The sequence below is a fragment of the Chelonia mydas genome, chromosome 5, assembly GCF_015237465.2.
Source record: "Chelonia mydas isolate rCheMyd1 chromosome 5, rCheMyd1.pri.v2, whole genome shotgun sequence".
Classification (NCBI taxonomy): Eukaryota; Metazoa; Chordata; order Testudines; family Cheloniidae; genus Chelonia; species Chelonia mydas.
In genome coordinates, this window is record NC_051245.2 from 24,165,800 (window position 1) to 24,182,242 (window position 16,443).

At 41.8% G+C, this 16,443-nt stretch overlaps 1 protein-coding gene across 5 annotated transcripts in view; it reads right to left on the bottom strand.

Annotated features, from left to right (window-relative positions):
• The window catches only part of PRLR (prolactin receptor), a 245,105-nt gene that overhangs the window by 7,595 nt on the left and 221,067 nt on the right, over positions 1–16,443 (bottom strand). For all 5 annotated transcript variants that reach the window (XM_043547745.1, XM_037902634.2, XM_043547747.1 and 2 more), the window contains 8 exons: positions 15,487–15,653; positions 14,611–14,752; positions 12,934–13,063; positions 10,863–11,032; positions 7,916–8,085; positions 6,496–6,637; positions 5,507–5,606; positions 730–799 (listed from right to left, as the gene is read on the bottom strand). In XM_043547745.1, coding sequence (XP_043403680.1) covers positions 730–799; positions 5,507–5,606; positions 6,496–6,637; positions 7,916–8,085; positions 10,863–11,032; positions 12,934–13,063; positions 14,611–14,752; positions 15,487–15,653 — 1,091 coding nt within the window. The remainder of the gene's footprint in view (positions 1–729; positions 800–5,506; positions 5,607–6,495; positions 6,638–7,915; positions 8,086–10,862; positions 11,033–12,933; positions 13,064–14,610; positions 14,753–15,486; positions 15,654–16,443) is intronic.

Here is a 16,443-nt window from a genome sequence, read left to right on the forward strand (position 1 = left end):
GGTTAAGGCTACTCTGAACCTAACCTTGTTTTGGTACAAAACATAGTGGGAGCCTACAAGCACCTCATGTGAACCCCTTGTTCAGGGGCCAGATAGCCCCAAAACTTGTGCTTATGGCACAAAAGGACCAGGGGAATCTAGTGATGACAATGGTACTAGGCAGCCAATGGGGAGGGGAGGGACAGGATGATGGAAGACTATGGCCCAGCCACCTCTTCTCCACTGGACAGCAGAGCCTTGTGGGAAGCACATACTGTATCCTATTAAAAAAAGAGCTGACAAGAGTCACTCAGGCATTAAGTGCCCCTGGTGCTCTAGGAGGCATTCTGACAGCCACTGCGGTGACCTTTTTCATGACTTGGCATCAGTTGCTGATCCTCACTGTCATCTACCTCCAGAAATTCTACCGGTGCCACAAGTGCTCCTTTTCTTTTTGCGAATACGGACTAACACGGCTGCTACTCTGAAAATGCCTCTGAGAGTAACTGCTGGTACCCCTCTTCAAATCCACTCTTCCCCCCCAGTGCAGGCAGTAGCTTAAAGGCATGTCCTGTCCATATAATCAACCTGGCCATTTTACTTATTCCTCAAACAAATTCAAGCTATAAAGTACCTAGTTAGGCTTGTTCCAGTATTAAATGCAAATGCCATCTTTGTTGCGTTCATTATTACAAAAGCTTGGCAAAGTATGTAGCACTGAATTCCACTACGTTCTTTAGTAATACCCACCTCTAGCAGATGTGTATCAAGTCCCTTTATCTTGGGCCCTGGGACTGGTGGTAAGATGCAGGTTACCATACTGAAAAAAACAAAGGCAGAGAACATAAGAAGTGAACGCACAGATCCTATTGCCCGAATTGCTAGCCTATTTCAATACCAGTTCAAACATTTCTAATGTATTTGATACCTTTCTTATTAGACCCCAGCCCACTGTGTGACGCCTTCCCAGGACAGCGTCAGCCAGGTATAGCTCAGTAAACATTTTAAAGTGCCTTACATATCTATACAGGAAAGGGAATAGTACAAATACTGTGGTGAAGGTAATTACTTATAAACTGGAAATATAAAAAAAATTGATGAAAACCACTGTAAGTGATATGCATTGTCAGAATCACTTATTTCTATTATTACAAATATTTGGAATAGTATGGCACCTAACATCATTTTGGTGCTGAAATGCAGCTATCTCAAGTGTGGAACACAGCAGCTGCTAAAACCATACAGCAACACTACACAACATTTTGATGATGCAACTGAAGAAAAATGCACTATTCAACTGAAACTGAATGGAGTAATTAAAATTCACTCTGATTGTAATCTGTGATTTTGGCACAAGTCTTAAACTTCAAATAGTGTGCCCAGGCCTCAGGCTCATATGCTTTTTCAATCACTAAACAGTTCCAGTTCACAGGGGAATAATCTGAGGGCTTGTCTACACTTGCAGCACAACTTTAGCATTCAGCCCTGGTCTACACTACGAGTTTAGGTCGAATTTAGCAGCATTAGATCGATTTAACCCTGCACCCGTCCACACAACAAAGCCATTTTTGTCGACTTAATGGGCTCTTAAAATTGATTTCTGTACTCCTCCCCGACAAGGGGATTAGCGCTGAAATCGACATTACTGGGTTGAATTTGGGTTAGTGTGGACACAATTCGATGGTATTGGCCTCCGGGAGCTATCCCACAGTGCTCCATTGTGACCGCTCTGGACAGCACTCTCAACTCGGATGCACTGGCCAGGTAGACAGGAAAAGCCCCGCGAACTTTTGAATTTCATTTCCTGTTTGACCAGCGTGGCAAGCTGATCGTGCAGATCTCATCAGCAGAGGTGACCATGGAGTCCCAGATCGCAAAAGAGCTCCAGCATGGATTGAACGGGAGGTACTGGATCTGATCGCTGTATTGGGAGACGAATCCGTGCTATCAGAACTCTGTTCCAAAGATGAAATGCCAAAATATTTGAAAAAATCTCCAAGGGCATGAAGGACAGAGGCTACCACAGGGACCTGCAGCAGTGCTGTGTGAAACTTAAGGAGCTCAGGCAAGCCTACCAAAAATCCTAAGAGGCAAACGCCCACTCGGGTTCAGAACCCCAGACATGCCACTTCTTTGAGCTGCATGCATTTATAGGGAGTGCCCCTCCAACTACCCCACACCTATATGTGGACTCCTGCAAGGGAGTCTCACGCAACAGGAATGAGGATTTTGGGGACGAGGAAGATGATGAGGAGAGGGAGGTTGAAGATAGCACACACCAGGCAAGCAGAGAAACCGTTCTCCCTGACAGACAGGAACTGTTTATCACCCTGGAGACAGTACCCTCCCAACCAGGGCTCCTGGACCTTGAAGGTGGAGAAGGCACCTCTCGTGAGTGTACCTTTGTAAATATAATACACGGTTTAAAAGCAAGCGTGTTAAATGATTAATTTGCCCTGAAGACTTGGGATGCATTCGTGGCCAGTATAGCTACTGGAAAATTCTGTTAACGTGTCTGGGGATGGAGCAGAAATCCTCCAGGGACATCTCAATGAAGCTGTTCTGGAGGGACTCCCAAAGCCTTTGCAAAAGGCTTCTGGGGAGAGCAGCCTCATTGCATCCTCCATGGTAATACACTTTACCATGCCAGGCCAGTAGCACGTAGTCTGGAATCATAGCAGCACAAAGCATGGCAGCGTGTGGTCCTGGTGTTTGCTGGCATTCAAGCAACATCCGTTCTTTATCTCTGTGTGTTATCCTCAGGAGAGTGATATCATTCATGGTCACCTAGTTGAAACAGGGGAATTTTATTAAGGGGACATTCAGAGGTGGCCGTTCCTGCTGGGCTGTTTGCCTGTGGCTGAAAAGAAATCATCCCCACTGTTAGCCACGTGGTGGGGGGAGGGGTGAAGCGATCATCCCAGAGAATTGGGTGTGTGTGAGGGGGTTAGTTGGGTTTGTGCTGCACGTTAACACAAAAACATCAGCTCATACTTTTAAAAGGTCAATGTGTCTTTTTCAATTTTACTCTCCCTTTTTTTCCTCCCGCAGCGGCAAATGTTTCAATGCTGCCACTAGCATCTCCGTCCCAGAGGCTAGCGCAGATAAGAAGGCGAAAAAAACGCACTCGTGACGAAACATTCTCTGAGCTCATGCTGTCCACCCAAACTGAAACATCCCAGCAGAATGCGTGGAGGCAGACAATAGCAGAGTCCAGGAAAGCACAAAATGAACATGAGGACAGGAGGCGAGAGGACAGGTGGCAGGATCAAGAGGAAAGGTGGTGGCAGCATAATGAGAGGAGGCAGGATGCAATGCTGAGGCTCCTGGAGGATCAAACTGACATGCTCTGGCGTATGGTTGAAGTGCAGGAAAGGCAGAGACCGCCACTGCAGCCCCTGTGTAACCAATCTGCCCTCCTCCCCAAGTTCCATAGCCTCCTCACCCAGACGCCCAAGAACATGGCAGGGGCCCCCTCCGGGCACCCAACCACTCCACCCCAGAGGACTGCCCACGCAACAGAAGGCTGGCATTCAATAAGTTTTGAAGTGGAGTGTGGCCTTGTCCTTCCCTCCTCCCCCACCCCACCCGGTGCTTCCCTCTTCCCCCACCCCTCCCGGGCTACCTTGGCAGTTATCCTCCTATTTGTGTGACAAATTAATAAAGAATGCATGGATTTGAAACAACAATGACTTTATTGTCTCTGCAAGCGGCGATTGAAGGGGGGAGAGGTTCTGCATATACTGCATGATAATGCGCAAGGTGTTTAGAATGCTCATAACTGCCACAGTGATCTGAGCGGGCTCCATGCTTGCCATGGTATGGCGTCTGCAGGAGAGCAGAGTTGCAAGGGAAGTGGTGGTTGGATGACCAGTTTTGCAGACCTACTGCACTGTCTGCTGCCAGGACACAACAGCTGAGCGGGCTGCACGCTTGCCGTGGTATGGTGAGACAAGAGCAGCCAAGCACAGTTGCAGCGGAAATGACCCTGCGAGACCACCAGGAGAGTAGGGTGCGAGCGGAAGCAGTGGATGACGATGGTCATATAGAGGACCTGCGAGGTGGATTCATAGCATCAGGACAGCAGAGTGGCAGCAGAAGAGGTGGATGACGATGACGGTTAGCAGTCCTACTGCACTGTCTGCTGAAAGCAGTATGGCGCCCGCACGGAAAAAAGGCACAAAACAATTGTCTGCCGTTGATTTCATGGAGGGAGGGGCGACTGTTGACATGTACCCAAAACCATCTGCGACAATGTTTTTGCCCATCAGGCATTGGGAGCTTAACCCAGAATTCCAATGGGCGGCGGAGACTGCAGGAACTGTGGGATAGCTAACCACAGTGCAACACTCCGAAAGTCAACGCTAGCCTCGGTACTGTGGACGCACTCTGCTGACTTAATGCGCTTAGTGCATTAGTGTGGGGACAAACACACAATCGATTGTATAAAATTGCTTTCTAAAAAATCAACTTCTATAAATTCAAGCTAATTTTGTAGTGTAGACTTACCCTTAGTGAAGACACTACCTATGCTGATCAGAGAGCTTCTCCCATTGGTGTAGGTACTCCACCTGCCCGAGAGGTGTTTGCTATGTCAACAGGCAAAGCCATCCCATTGACATAGCACTGCCTACATCAGGAGTTCGGTCAGTATAACTGCCACACTTTCAGTGACATAGTTAAACTGACATGCGTTTTTAGGATAGACCAGGGCTCAAGCTCTAATAGCCAGCTAGTGTCTAAGTGGGTGGGAGGAGATGGAGGGGGGCAGAAGGAGCTTTTCCCCCATGCAAGAGCCTGTCACAATCACAACTGCAATCTCTGTCCGTAGTTGGGGGAGCTCAAGGAATGCTTCCTTCAAACGCCCTCATAGTGCCCCAAAGGGAACAGGGAGGGGTAGAACTAGGAGACAACACCAGGCACTTGTCCAAAGTTTATCAAAGCACAACTCCCCCTGGGGCACTTTGGGTCTGCAAAGCCCAGCACAGGCACTGATAGGCACAACTGGTTCTAAATATCTATTCAAAAGAAAAACACTCCATGGTGAAAACAAACAAACAACAAAAAAAGTGCCACCATTTCACTATGTCTCACTAGAAAAATAATATAAGTTACAGATATCGCTTTGCTACAGCAGCTAACCAGTAAACACTATTTCCAGCACTAGGCACTTCACGCTGCTGGGGTGAGAAATAAACAAAAAGAAATAAACAAAAAGCCACGTGAGAAAGAAACAAAAAGCCAAAATAGAAGGCATACAGAAGTAGGAATACTACATAATATAATGTTTGCCAAATGAACTAGGAAAAACTAAACAGGAAGCTCAAGGCTAGATTCTCAGTCAATGTAAATAGGCACAGCTCCAGTGAAGTTAAATTTACATCAGTTCAGAATCTAATTATTTACTGATAAGCTTCTAACAGACCATAAAAACAATGGAAAATTAAAATAAATGTTAAAAGCTTATTTTTAAAGGTAATTAACTAAATCCTTTAGATTTAATACAAACACTAAGGCAGTGACTTACCTAAAGCCTTTCAAAGCCATCGTCCAGATAATGATTAAGCAAATGACAGACGATAATACAGCCACGAAGATCCAGACAATCACATCCTTCAATTCTATGTCTGGAAAATACAAGCAGGAATGCTTAAATTGCATATAGTCTAGCAGCTAAAAAGTGGGTGATAAAAATGTTGCAAATGGCACCTATCTTTAAAATGGGCCTACCCCCCAAACTCAGTTTTGTGGCTTGAGACTATCTCTAGTGCATAGTGATCTACTGCATCATATTGGTGCTTGATATTTAGGTGCTCTTCACCTGATGGCACAGCATGGGAAATAAAATGCCTAGGAGAAAAACCCTATAAGAGTAAAAAGTACACAAGGAGGGTAAATTTTGCCACAGCAAGATACACCAACACAGGACAGAGAAGCAAGGGCAGCATCTATGTCATGCATAAATCTGTTTTTGTGAATAGTTTAGTCATTTCATTGTCAAGTCCTGTATAATATAATTAATGAAATGATAGGGAGGGGGCAACTACTGGATGGCTTTGAGAATTTCTAATGGTACACGAAGCTTTATACCTTTAGGCCAGTTCAAATACAACCTCTGTAGGCAGTGACTAAGAACTATTACCATCTGATGCTAATGGCTGTTTGGTGTCTTATACAGTAATCTCAGTGCAGTTCACAATGGACAAGTATCCACATATCAAAACCACCATAATAAAAGGCACTAAACAGCACCCTGGCTGGCAGATTCAGCGGAGTGGCCAATGCTTAAATGGGTAAGGAGAATGAACCACCTTCTTACTCGGAAGTAATCAAGGCTGAGGCAAATTGAGAGCATGGTGTAGGGAATCTGCCACTTCTGCTACCTTAGCAATGTTTTATTTGTCCTGTGGGTAATACAGGACTTCAGTCTTCAGGGCTGCTAGTGGGGCAGCTAACTTATGTACTAAATTCACTTCCATTTAAAAATAATTAATAAAGGAGGATCAAACAACTCACCACTGGGGATTTGAATATAACTTTCTGAGCTCCATTCACTCCATTCTCCATGGTCCGGTTTGCAGTGTACCTGTGCAATGTATTTCTTTCCTGGATTTAAACTAAACAACTTGTATTGTGTTTGTTGTCCAACAAAAATTGTCTGAAGAATAAAGAACACAAAACCCATAAAAATTGAGAACATAAGAACGGTGATACTGGGTCAGACCAATGGTCCATCTAGCCAATATCCTGTCTTCTGACAGCGGCCAATGCCACATACTTCAGAGGGAATGACCATAACAAGGCAATTATTGAACAATTCATCCCCTGTCATCCCATCCCAGTATCTGGTAGTCAGAGACTTCGGGACATCCAGAGCATGGGGTTGCATCCCTGAGGCATTTTGCTATAAAAATTTTAGGCTATTTAGAAAGTTGACAAAGTAATGGGAGTATAAAATGAACAGTACTGAAACTAGATAGCAACATAAGAATTTGCAATATGGGAATAGAATAATGGACCATCTATTATATAGCCATTTATCAGTTTTCTAGTATAATGCTGTGAGAAAGAATTTTAGCTCTAGTGCAATGTTTAAGTGAAACTATTGTGAAAACACATCAGGTCTGGATCTCCCTTTCTCCCAGGTTTTATTTATTTTGGTTTATGAATCTGAAAAACAAGGAAGGATCCAGTAGATGATGAAGGTGGTGGGGAAGAGGATGTCCTCTAGTGATGCTGGGAACTCAGTTAAAAAAAATTCATTCTGAGTTGTGCATTTTGAAAATGTGAAACTTGAAAGGGTTTAGAGAATATTGAAAAGAGCAACACAAGCCAACAGAAAGAGACAGCATTTTGGAGGAGCAATATCTGATGGAGGACCAAAGATGAACTCTGAGCAGAGCTCAAGTGAGTAGCGAAGGCAGAAGAAAGAGTTGTGATCTTGGAACCCAAACAAAATGTCCCCAGATTTAAGGACAGGAAGAGGTAAAGGCTTGTGCATACATTGTCATTAGATAGCCTGCCAATAGAATCTAATGATCATTTGCATGGATGGAAATAGTTTCAGATAATTTTACCAGAGATTGGTACTGAGCTTTCTGTTAGAAATTTTATGTCTGTGGTTTAGAATAGATTATCATGGTGAACAACAACAATCAAACCCATATCTAGAACACGGTTAAACTAGGACTGACAATTTAAAGAGTATGATAATAATACAGTTAATGTACAGTCAAATATTTTTGCCACTGGTTACCACACAGAGGTATCTGAGATACCACTTTATTTTCTTCTCTAGGTGTAGGAAAATACTGCAATCTCTCATACACCACTATAAGGCAACTTTTGGTAATGCTGAATTTTTGATGGTGTCTGGTGTGTTACATTCATGGATATAATATAATTGACAAGAGAGGACCAGCTAGCAAAATCTTACCTCCCATTCTTCCCCTTCTTCAGGTTTTAGTCGCAACTTATATTCAAGAGTAAGCCATCCAGATTTGACATCAGCCAGTGGAGGTGGATACCATTTCAACAACAGATATGGTTTTCCATCTACTTGTTTTTTTACTTCTAGAGACAGGTTCACAGGAGGGTCTGGCTGAACTGTACAAGGGAGAGATCAGAGATGAAGGGTTTTAATCACCTTTGCCTTGCACCTTGGGAAGTAATTTACACTTCTGCAGAGTGGATGTAAAATGCCATCAATTGGTGTAAAAAAAGTGAGTAGAGAATTCTAAATTGGGAGTGTTTTATATTCATCTGCTACCTGCAACTGTCAGGTTTGTTATAACTCTTTCTGGTATTGTGATAAAGGGGATTAATAACCTTTTGGAAATGCACAGTAGCATGAATGCACAAATTTGAAGCAATCAGAATAGTTTATGCATTGAGTTCATTTTGAGATTTGTAATATTATGGACTGATAACAATTAAAACTGAAAATTATTTTTTGCTGCACTATTGTTTGCTGTGTTACTGTTACCTCTCTCCCTCATAACCTTGAAGAGACAACATAGCTAGTGGGAGTAAAATATAGTAAAAATCTATTGTCATGGAAGTCAGCAGATATATCTGTGAATGCGTAAAAGTAGCAGATTTAAGTGATTAAGTAGGTAATATTTTACATAGCGACCTCTCTCACATAAAATTCAGAAAACCCAAGAGCACAGTCTCCATGTGCATATGCAGTATTTAAAAATAATACATGAGTCGTTGGCCAGTATAAACATTAAGGCATTCTCTACACTAGCAATAACTGAATCCAAATTCCAGCACCAATCAGCAGCATTGCAGCTGCATCTTTTCAAACTGCTAGTGTAGACAGATTCAGGCATTTTTACCAATATGCCACAAAAACCTGCACTGAGTAAGTATTCATGACATGGTGGTAAAAATACCATAGCCATGTCTACAGTAGTAGTACTTACACGGTTTCTAGCACCCAGGCAGCTACACCACTTCTGGCAATCTGGTACTAAATTTTTCTAATATAGATGTACTCTTAAACACTCTTTCCCATGAAATAAACCGAATACTTGCCCAGTTACTTCTCTTAGGCAAAAGCCTGAGAAGAGAATGGTCCTCACACGATGACCCAAAGAGCAACTGACTCAGGCTCTATTGGACCTGATGGGAAAGCAAATTCCAGAGTAAAGGACACTCTATTGATAACACCATGACCCCAGACATTGAAATCTAGGGACTGTTAGTGGGAGTATCAACTTGACCTCAGCTTCTGTAGTGGCAGAATTGACATGGTTTTTGGTGTTTCCCAGGGCTCAACTGAATAGAAATAAAAAACCAAAATATCCCTATGTGCTCCTACATGGGTGCTCATTTCTAAGTAACTAACACTTTTAGACCATCTCTGGAAATTAAAACTTTGGGATGAACCAAACTCTAAGGAAGGGGTGTACTTCCCTATAATTGTACCAAATGTTTGAAACAGCGGAACATACTGACAGGTTTCAGAGTAACAGCCGTGTTAGTCTGTATTCGCAAAAAGAAAATGAGTACTTGTGGCACCTTAGAGACTAACCAATTTATTTGAGCATAAGCTTTCGTGAGCTACAGCTCACTTCATCGGATGCATACTGTGGAAAGTGTAGAAGATCTTTTTATACACATAAAGCATGAAAAAATACCTCCTCCCACCCCACTCTCCTGCTAAGTGATCACTTTAGATAAGCTATTACCAGCAGGAGAGTGGGGTGGGAGGAGGTATTTTTTCATGCTTTATGTGTATAAAAAGATCTTCTACACTTTCCACAGTATGCATCCGATGAAGTGAGCTGTAGCTCACGAAAGCTTATGCTCAAATAAATTGGTTAGTCTCTAAGGTGCCACAAGTACTTCTTTTCTTTTAACGGAACATACTGTATTTGGTACATGTACGTGTGAAATATGGTATGTTTGTTGACACGCGAATAATATCAAATGCCATTTCTGTCCTGTTTTCTACTTCTGGGGCATTCAGGAAATATAGCAGGTAACAGAAACTAAAAAATGGTCAGAGACTTGTGTGGAATGTAACCACTCAACTAGAGCTATCTGAATAACCAATTTTCTGTTCAACTGCCAAATGAAAAATTGAAAAAAAAAGTTGTTATAGGTCAACCCAAAATGAAAATGTTTTGAATTTTTTGGTGAAATGAAATGTTGAAAAAAGTTTTGTTTTGGGTTGACCAAAATGTTTTAGCCAACCCAAACTAAATGATTTATTTCAATTTTGAGGTTTTTAAAAAATATTTAATTTTTTTCAAAATAAAATTGAGGGAAATTCAGAAATGAAACATCTGTCTGAAACTAAAAGTCAAAACATTTCGTTTTGGAAATGTTGAAACAAACCATTTTGATATATCCAAGTTTAAAAATATTTTTTCTAACCAAAACAATTTGCAGAAATTGACCTGAATTTGCAAATTGTTTCAGTCAACTCAAATCTGCATTTTTTGGTGAAAAATGGAAAAAAGGAATCTCCATCCTTAGAGGTTTTTAAGGCCTGGCTTGACAAAGCCCTGGCTGGGATGATTTAGTTGGGGTTGGTCCTGCTTTAAGCAGGGGGTTGGATGAGATGATCTCCTGAGGTCTCTTCCAACCCTAATCTTCTATGATTCTATGAAAAAAGATTTAGAATGAAAAATTTCATCCAGCTCTTAAAATAACATGGATTAAAATCAGTGCAATTTTCAAAATGTGTTATTTCTGCACAGTGGTAGGAGGCTATATACATTTGTCAGAAGTTTTACCTTTGATGCCACATTGCATGGGTATATATTTTTTACACATTACCTGGGTCCTGAACACTGGATCTGAAAGCCCATGCACTTTGGATTAGTTTGCCTCTGGTTCCACTGTTTAAAAAAGCCTTAATGTCTTACCTATGTAAGTCACATCCACATATTGAGGCTCAGAGATGTTACTGCCCATCTTATTGGTTGCCTTTATGGTGATATTATAGATTGCCCAAAGTGAGGTGTGCTTTTTATCAAAGTAACAGGAATTGGGGCCTGCAGTTCTGTAATCTGGACATTCATTGATTGATTTGTCTCTGAAATTAAAGAAACGTAATGATCAGGAAATATACAGAATAAAGCACATGAATTTTACTACTATCACTACTAGTTACTTAAGACTGGATATCACTCATGCTCTGGGGGATGGGAAAAAGGCATAAAATGCTGATCCAGCTCAGGGGAGCAATAAGGCAGGACTCATTCCCAGCATTCAAGCGTGTGCAGTAGGCCCTAGATACTGAGATGATCTGTACACCACACCACGGCCCCCAAAAGGTGTGGTCTATCAACTGTGTATGGGAAGGTTCAGTTGGGTAAATGCTGCACTGGGTTAGCTGGTTTTCTTTCAGAACAACAGCAAAGTGTGTCCCACTGCATGCCACCTGCCTCTGCCAAGAGCCAGCTACTAGGTGGCCTTGGAAAAATCTTTTAACTAGACTACTAAATACTAAATAATTCAAACATTTATTCCCCCCCCCAAATTCATTTCGTATCTCTGATATACCTTCAACATCTGTTTTGTGCATCTCTCCCCCAAGCCCAAAACCTACCCTGTGTCTTTCACACTCTGCCCCTCAAAAATCTAGTTTGTGCCTCTCTCTATGTCCGCAGTAATCCATTTATTACTATTCCCAAACTAAGGGTATGTCCACCCTAGAGCTGGAAGGTGTAAATTCCAGCTCCAGGAGATGTACCTGCGGCTAGCTAGTGTTATAGAATAAATAAATAAATAGAAGTGTAGTCCCAGCAGCGCAAGCAGCGGGAGGAGCTGGCTGCCCCACATATGTACTTAAAGTATTGATGGGATCATACTTGGGGCAACTAGCTCCTCCTACCATTTCTGCCACCATGGCTACACTTCTATTTTTAGTGCACTAGCTCGATCAGAGCTAGCATGAGTATGTCTCCTTGAGTTGGAATTTACACCTTCCAGCTCTAGAGTAAACATACCCTAATTAGGGGTAGGGAAGGAGGTCCTTGACTGCAGGAAGTGTGCTCGTTTCCCAGCTCCCTCTAAGAAGCTGGAAGATATGACAGGAAGACGAGCATGTGGGCTCCACGCTTTGTCTCTCACCCTTTGAACTGGTGTCTGCACACTTCCTGAATGAGCCTGCTCTCACCAGACAACTACACACTTCAACATTAAGTTAGCTCATAGCTTAAGCATGAGCAATGCTGGGACAAGCCAAAAGTAGCTCGCTCCTCAGAACTAAACAAAAACATTGAATAACTTTTTATTAAGAAATTTTTGGAGATTGATTCTGGTGCTAGACGCTTGTATCCCTGGAATGGCCTTACCATGATCACATTTTGTGTAGCTCTAACCTACCATTGTCTATGGATATCTGTGCAAAAGACTTGATACGAAGATGTTAATTTTAAAAACAGGTAATTTTGGGTGGCCCTGTGTCTCAGGAGCCCGTTGGCCAAAGGGCCCCAAATTTGTACCACAAACTGTGGCCTGGGCCTTAGAGTGGCATAGCAGTTTTCAAGGCAATCTGGCGAAGACTGTCAGAATATCCCAGACAGACAAGGTGGGTGAGGTAAAATCTTTTAGTGGACCAACTTCTGTTGGTGAGAGAGACAAGCTTTTGAGTTTACACAGAGCTCTTCTTGTCTCTCTCACCAACAGAAGTTGGTCCACTAAAAGATACCACATCAGTCACCTTGTCTCTCTAATATTCTGGGACCAACAAGGCTACAACAACACTGCATAGAATATTTCAGTGCAGTTTGAAACAGAAACCCTGCTGCAATCTCAGTTATGAAGCTGCTACTGGTGCTTCCTAATACAATTCATTTGTACAAAAATCTTAAATTACTTTTTATTCCCCTGATAATTAACTACAATTTAAGAACAAATGAGAACTCAGATTCTGTAAACGTACATAAGATAAAATAATAAGCCACAGAATAACTATCCACAGCGTCTTACCCCTCTTTGCTGTAGAACAGAGTGTAGTTGGTGGGAAGTCCTCCATCTGAGCCGGGATTCCACCAGCAAGTAAAAGTTTCCTTTTCTGGAGAACGACACCTCAGTAGCTCAGGCTTTCCAGGGGGCTGCCCTGTAGAAATGCATAAATTATCTAGTTAATAAACTTAACTGACATACAGTACACAGAATAACATCAATCCTGAGTTTATGAATTATTGACAGGTACAGGACAGTCAGATTTAGGTATATTTATTGTACAAGAAAAAACATGTTTTCACTTCTACATCAGTAGAGAAGGAAGGTCCAGTGGTTAGTACACTAGATTAGGCCTTGGGAAATCTGGGTTGAAGTCTGTGTGGAGCAGGAACTTGGTGTGTGACTTTGGGCAAGTCACTTAGCCACTCTGTGCCTCAGTTCCCTGTATGTAAAAATGGGGATAACAGCCCTGCCCTCCCTCGCAGGGACTTTGTGAGGATAAATACATTAAAGTTTGTGAGAGGCTCAGATACTGTGGTAACGGGGGCCATATAATTTCCTAAGGTATATACACTCTAGATATGCCTGTCTATCTTCAGATTATTCTACACAAACCACTTTAAAAAAGAGCACTTCAGTTCTCTACTCATCATCCCAAAACTCTGTGTTAAGAAAAACAAAAAACAAATCGGCAAAAGAAGTCTAGCTGATGAAGCTGCATTTTCCTTCCAAGTGTTTCCCCATGTGTGTGTTCTCATCAGTGTTGTCCCTTCTCTCCTGCAGCACCAGACCAGGCTGAGTTGCCTTTAAGAGATAAGAAAAAGGAAGCACTTATGTGTTCCTTGCTTAGTGACCTCATACACGGTACTTAGAGACCTAAGCTACTTCTCTGATCACAGCCAAAGAAGATTTATTGTGACCTGTTCGGTGTCTCACTGATGTTATTAGAGACTCAAACAAACTTACAGCAGGACAAAGGTTAACACATCAATAGCATGATGCTGATTGAAACACTGCACTAAGTCAGACTGTTGTGATTGTGCATGTGAGGTGAATAATGGTCTCAAGCTATTGAGAATCTTTTTTTTTCAGTTCTTGAGATTGGGACCTTTAATTTTCAATGCTCCAAAGTGCCTAAAAGTCAGTTCTGAAAATAGGACTTAGGCTCCTTAGTCACATGTGAAAATTTTAATCATTACCAACACTCTCCACACCAAGACATGAAAAATATAATTAATAAAACAGCAGTGGTGAGTAATGGCGACAGCATGGCTAAGGAGTTTGGTAACCAGATCTGAGGTCTATCATATTTAGGCCACCAACTAAAATCCACACCAGGTTGGTAAAAAATTGTTACCATATTATGGTGAGTGCAGTTTCGTGCCCTGTCTGAAATGAGTTGATGATTTCAATCCAGTTCCCAGTTAACAAATGTCCAAAGCCTGCGATCACAATGTTATTAAATAGCACCTATAGTTGTCAGTCTCAACAATGAGGCCAAGGAATAATGGACCGGGAAGACTGAACTACCGTGTCATACTTGGATATTATCAGGGTTGCACTGCTGCTCTCTCTTGTACTGTACATTTCCTGAGTATAGAGGACATCAGTATTCAGGGCTGCTACATGGGAACATTTCACAAACACTGGAGTCACTGAGATTTTAAAAGGAAATTAACAGAAGGATTGTTGGCCACTCACCATTGGGGATCTGAATGTAACTTTCTGAGCTCCATTCACTCCATTCTCCATGGTCTAGCATGCAGTGAACCTGTACAATGTATTTCAATCCCGGATGTAATTTAAACGCCTTATAATGTGCTTGCTGTCCAACAAAAATAGTCTGGAGAGGAATCAAAAATATAGAAACCATAAGGAACTGGGGCATTTTTCTATATAAATCATAAAGTGAAATCCTGGCTCCATTAAAGTCAATATGAGTTTTGCCACTGACTTCAGTGGGAGTAGGATTTCACCCACAGACTTTAAAGAATGGACACTACAAAGAAGTAAGGGTGAGATCCTGACCCACTGAAGTCAATGACAAATCTCCCTTCAATGAGACCAAGATTTCTCCAGGAGTCTAGAACATATGGCTTATTTTAGATTTCTGAGGGCCAGTTTAGTTTTCACTCATTCCAATATTAGCAACTCCACTTCAGATGTGAGAGCAAGAGAAATATAGCCCTGCTGCCCACTGAGCCAGCTTTTCACCAAATCTGACTCCATGATGTAAGGAACACATGAAGTGCGATATTTTCTCTAGCATCTCTGAGATAAGACAAGTTCAGGATAGCCACTGCAAGTAAAATCTACTGTACTCTCAGTCTTGTAGTCAGTCTCTCTCTTTTGTATGTAGTTCTTAGGACAACAATGTATATATCTGGAATTCTCACTTTCTCTCCCTCCAAACCACAGAAATACTCTCCTCTTTTTAATGGTCATATTTGGATAGCCTTACTTGGTTACCCTTACCCTTGTCAGACACCCCAGCGTTTATAATATCAAGATATAAAGTTCAGATATATGAACTAGGGAAAAGGGAACATTCACTACAAAAGTTTGCCATTTCCTTACCTCCCACTCTTCCCTTTCTTCAGACTTTAGTCGTAATTCATAATGAAGTATAAGCCAACCAGATCTGACATCAACCAATGCAGGAGGAGACCACTTTGCCCAAAGATACAATATCCCAGCTGATTGTATTACTTGTAGAGACAGGTTTACAGGAGGATCCGGCTGAACTGTACAAATGAAAGATCAAACACTGAAACTTTTAGTTTCTGTCACCAAAGAAGCCTCCTATTAAGGTCTAGTATTTTAACTTATTTGCTTCAGGAACTATCCATTTACATTAAATAAGAAAAGTCAATCAAAATGACAACAGAGGTTTAGAATAGTCCAGTAGCTCTCTGGTTTCTTTTCTCTCTTTTTGAGTATGTTTGAACTGGCTGATGACTTGCCACAGTATTTATTGCTCATGTTCCTCTTAGACTTTCTGCTGAATTTGTCAGGCTACAGAAACACATACTTACATAAAAGGATACATGCTTTCATAGAATGAAATTGTCTGACCTGATAATAGACTGAGTATCTTTATATCTATATAATATGTACATCTGGTAACACACTGAAAGCAGGAAGATGTTAAGAGTGTGGGTCGGAGCCCCTAGGGCTTTGAATGTAATATTTAAGGTGTGAGTGTAACTCTGGCCCTCATTTTGTAAAATAAACTAAAGAGCAGGGCTCGCAATTCTCTAATATGGGTCTAATTCAAAATGCTGTACTAGTAACACTTTTGGCGGGGCTTAAGGAACCACCAGGAACCTCTGTCCCTAGAATACAAGTAAGGTCTGTCCCTTGATAGTATGTTTCAGAAGAAGGTGCCTAAGGTTAACCTCGTGGCAGCAGTGAGCAATAACTCCTGTGTTGTGAAAGAGACATTGATCTTTGTAACTTTGAGCCAGGACATGTGACTGGGACTAAAAATAAACTTCAGCCCCCTTGTCAGCACTCTTGCATAGCATACCTTTA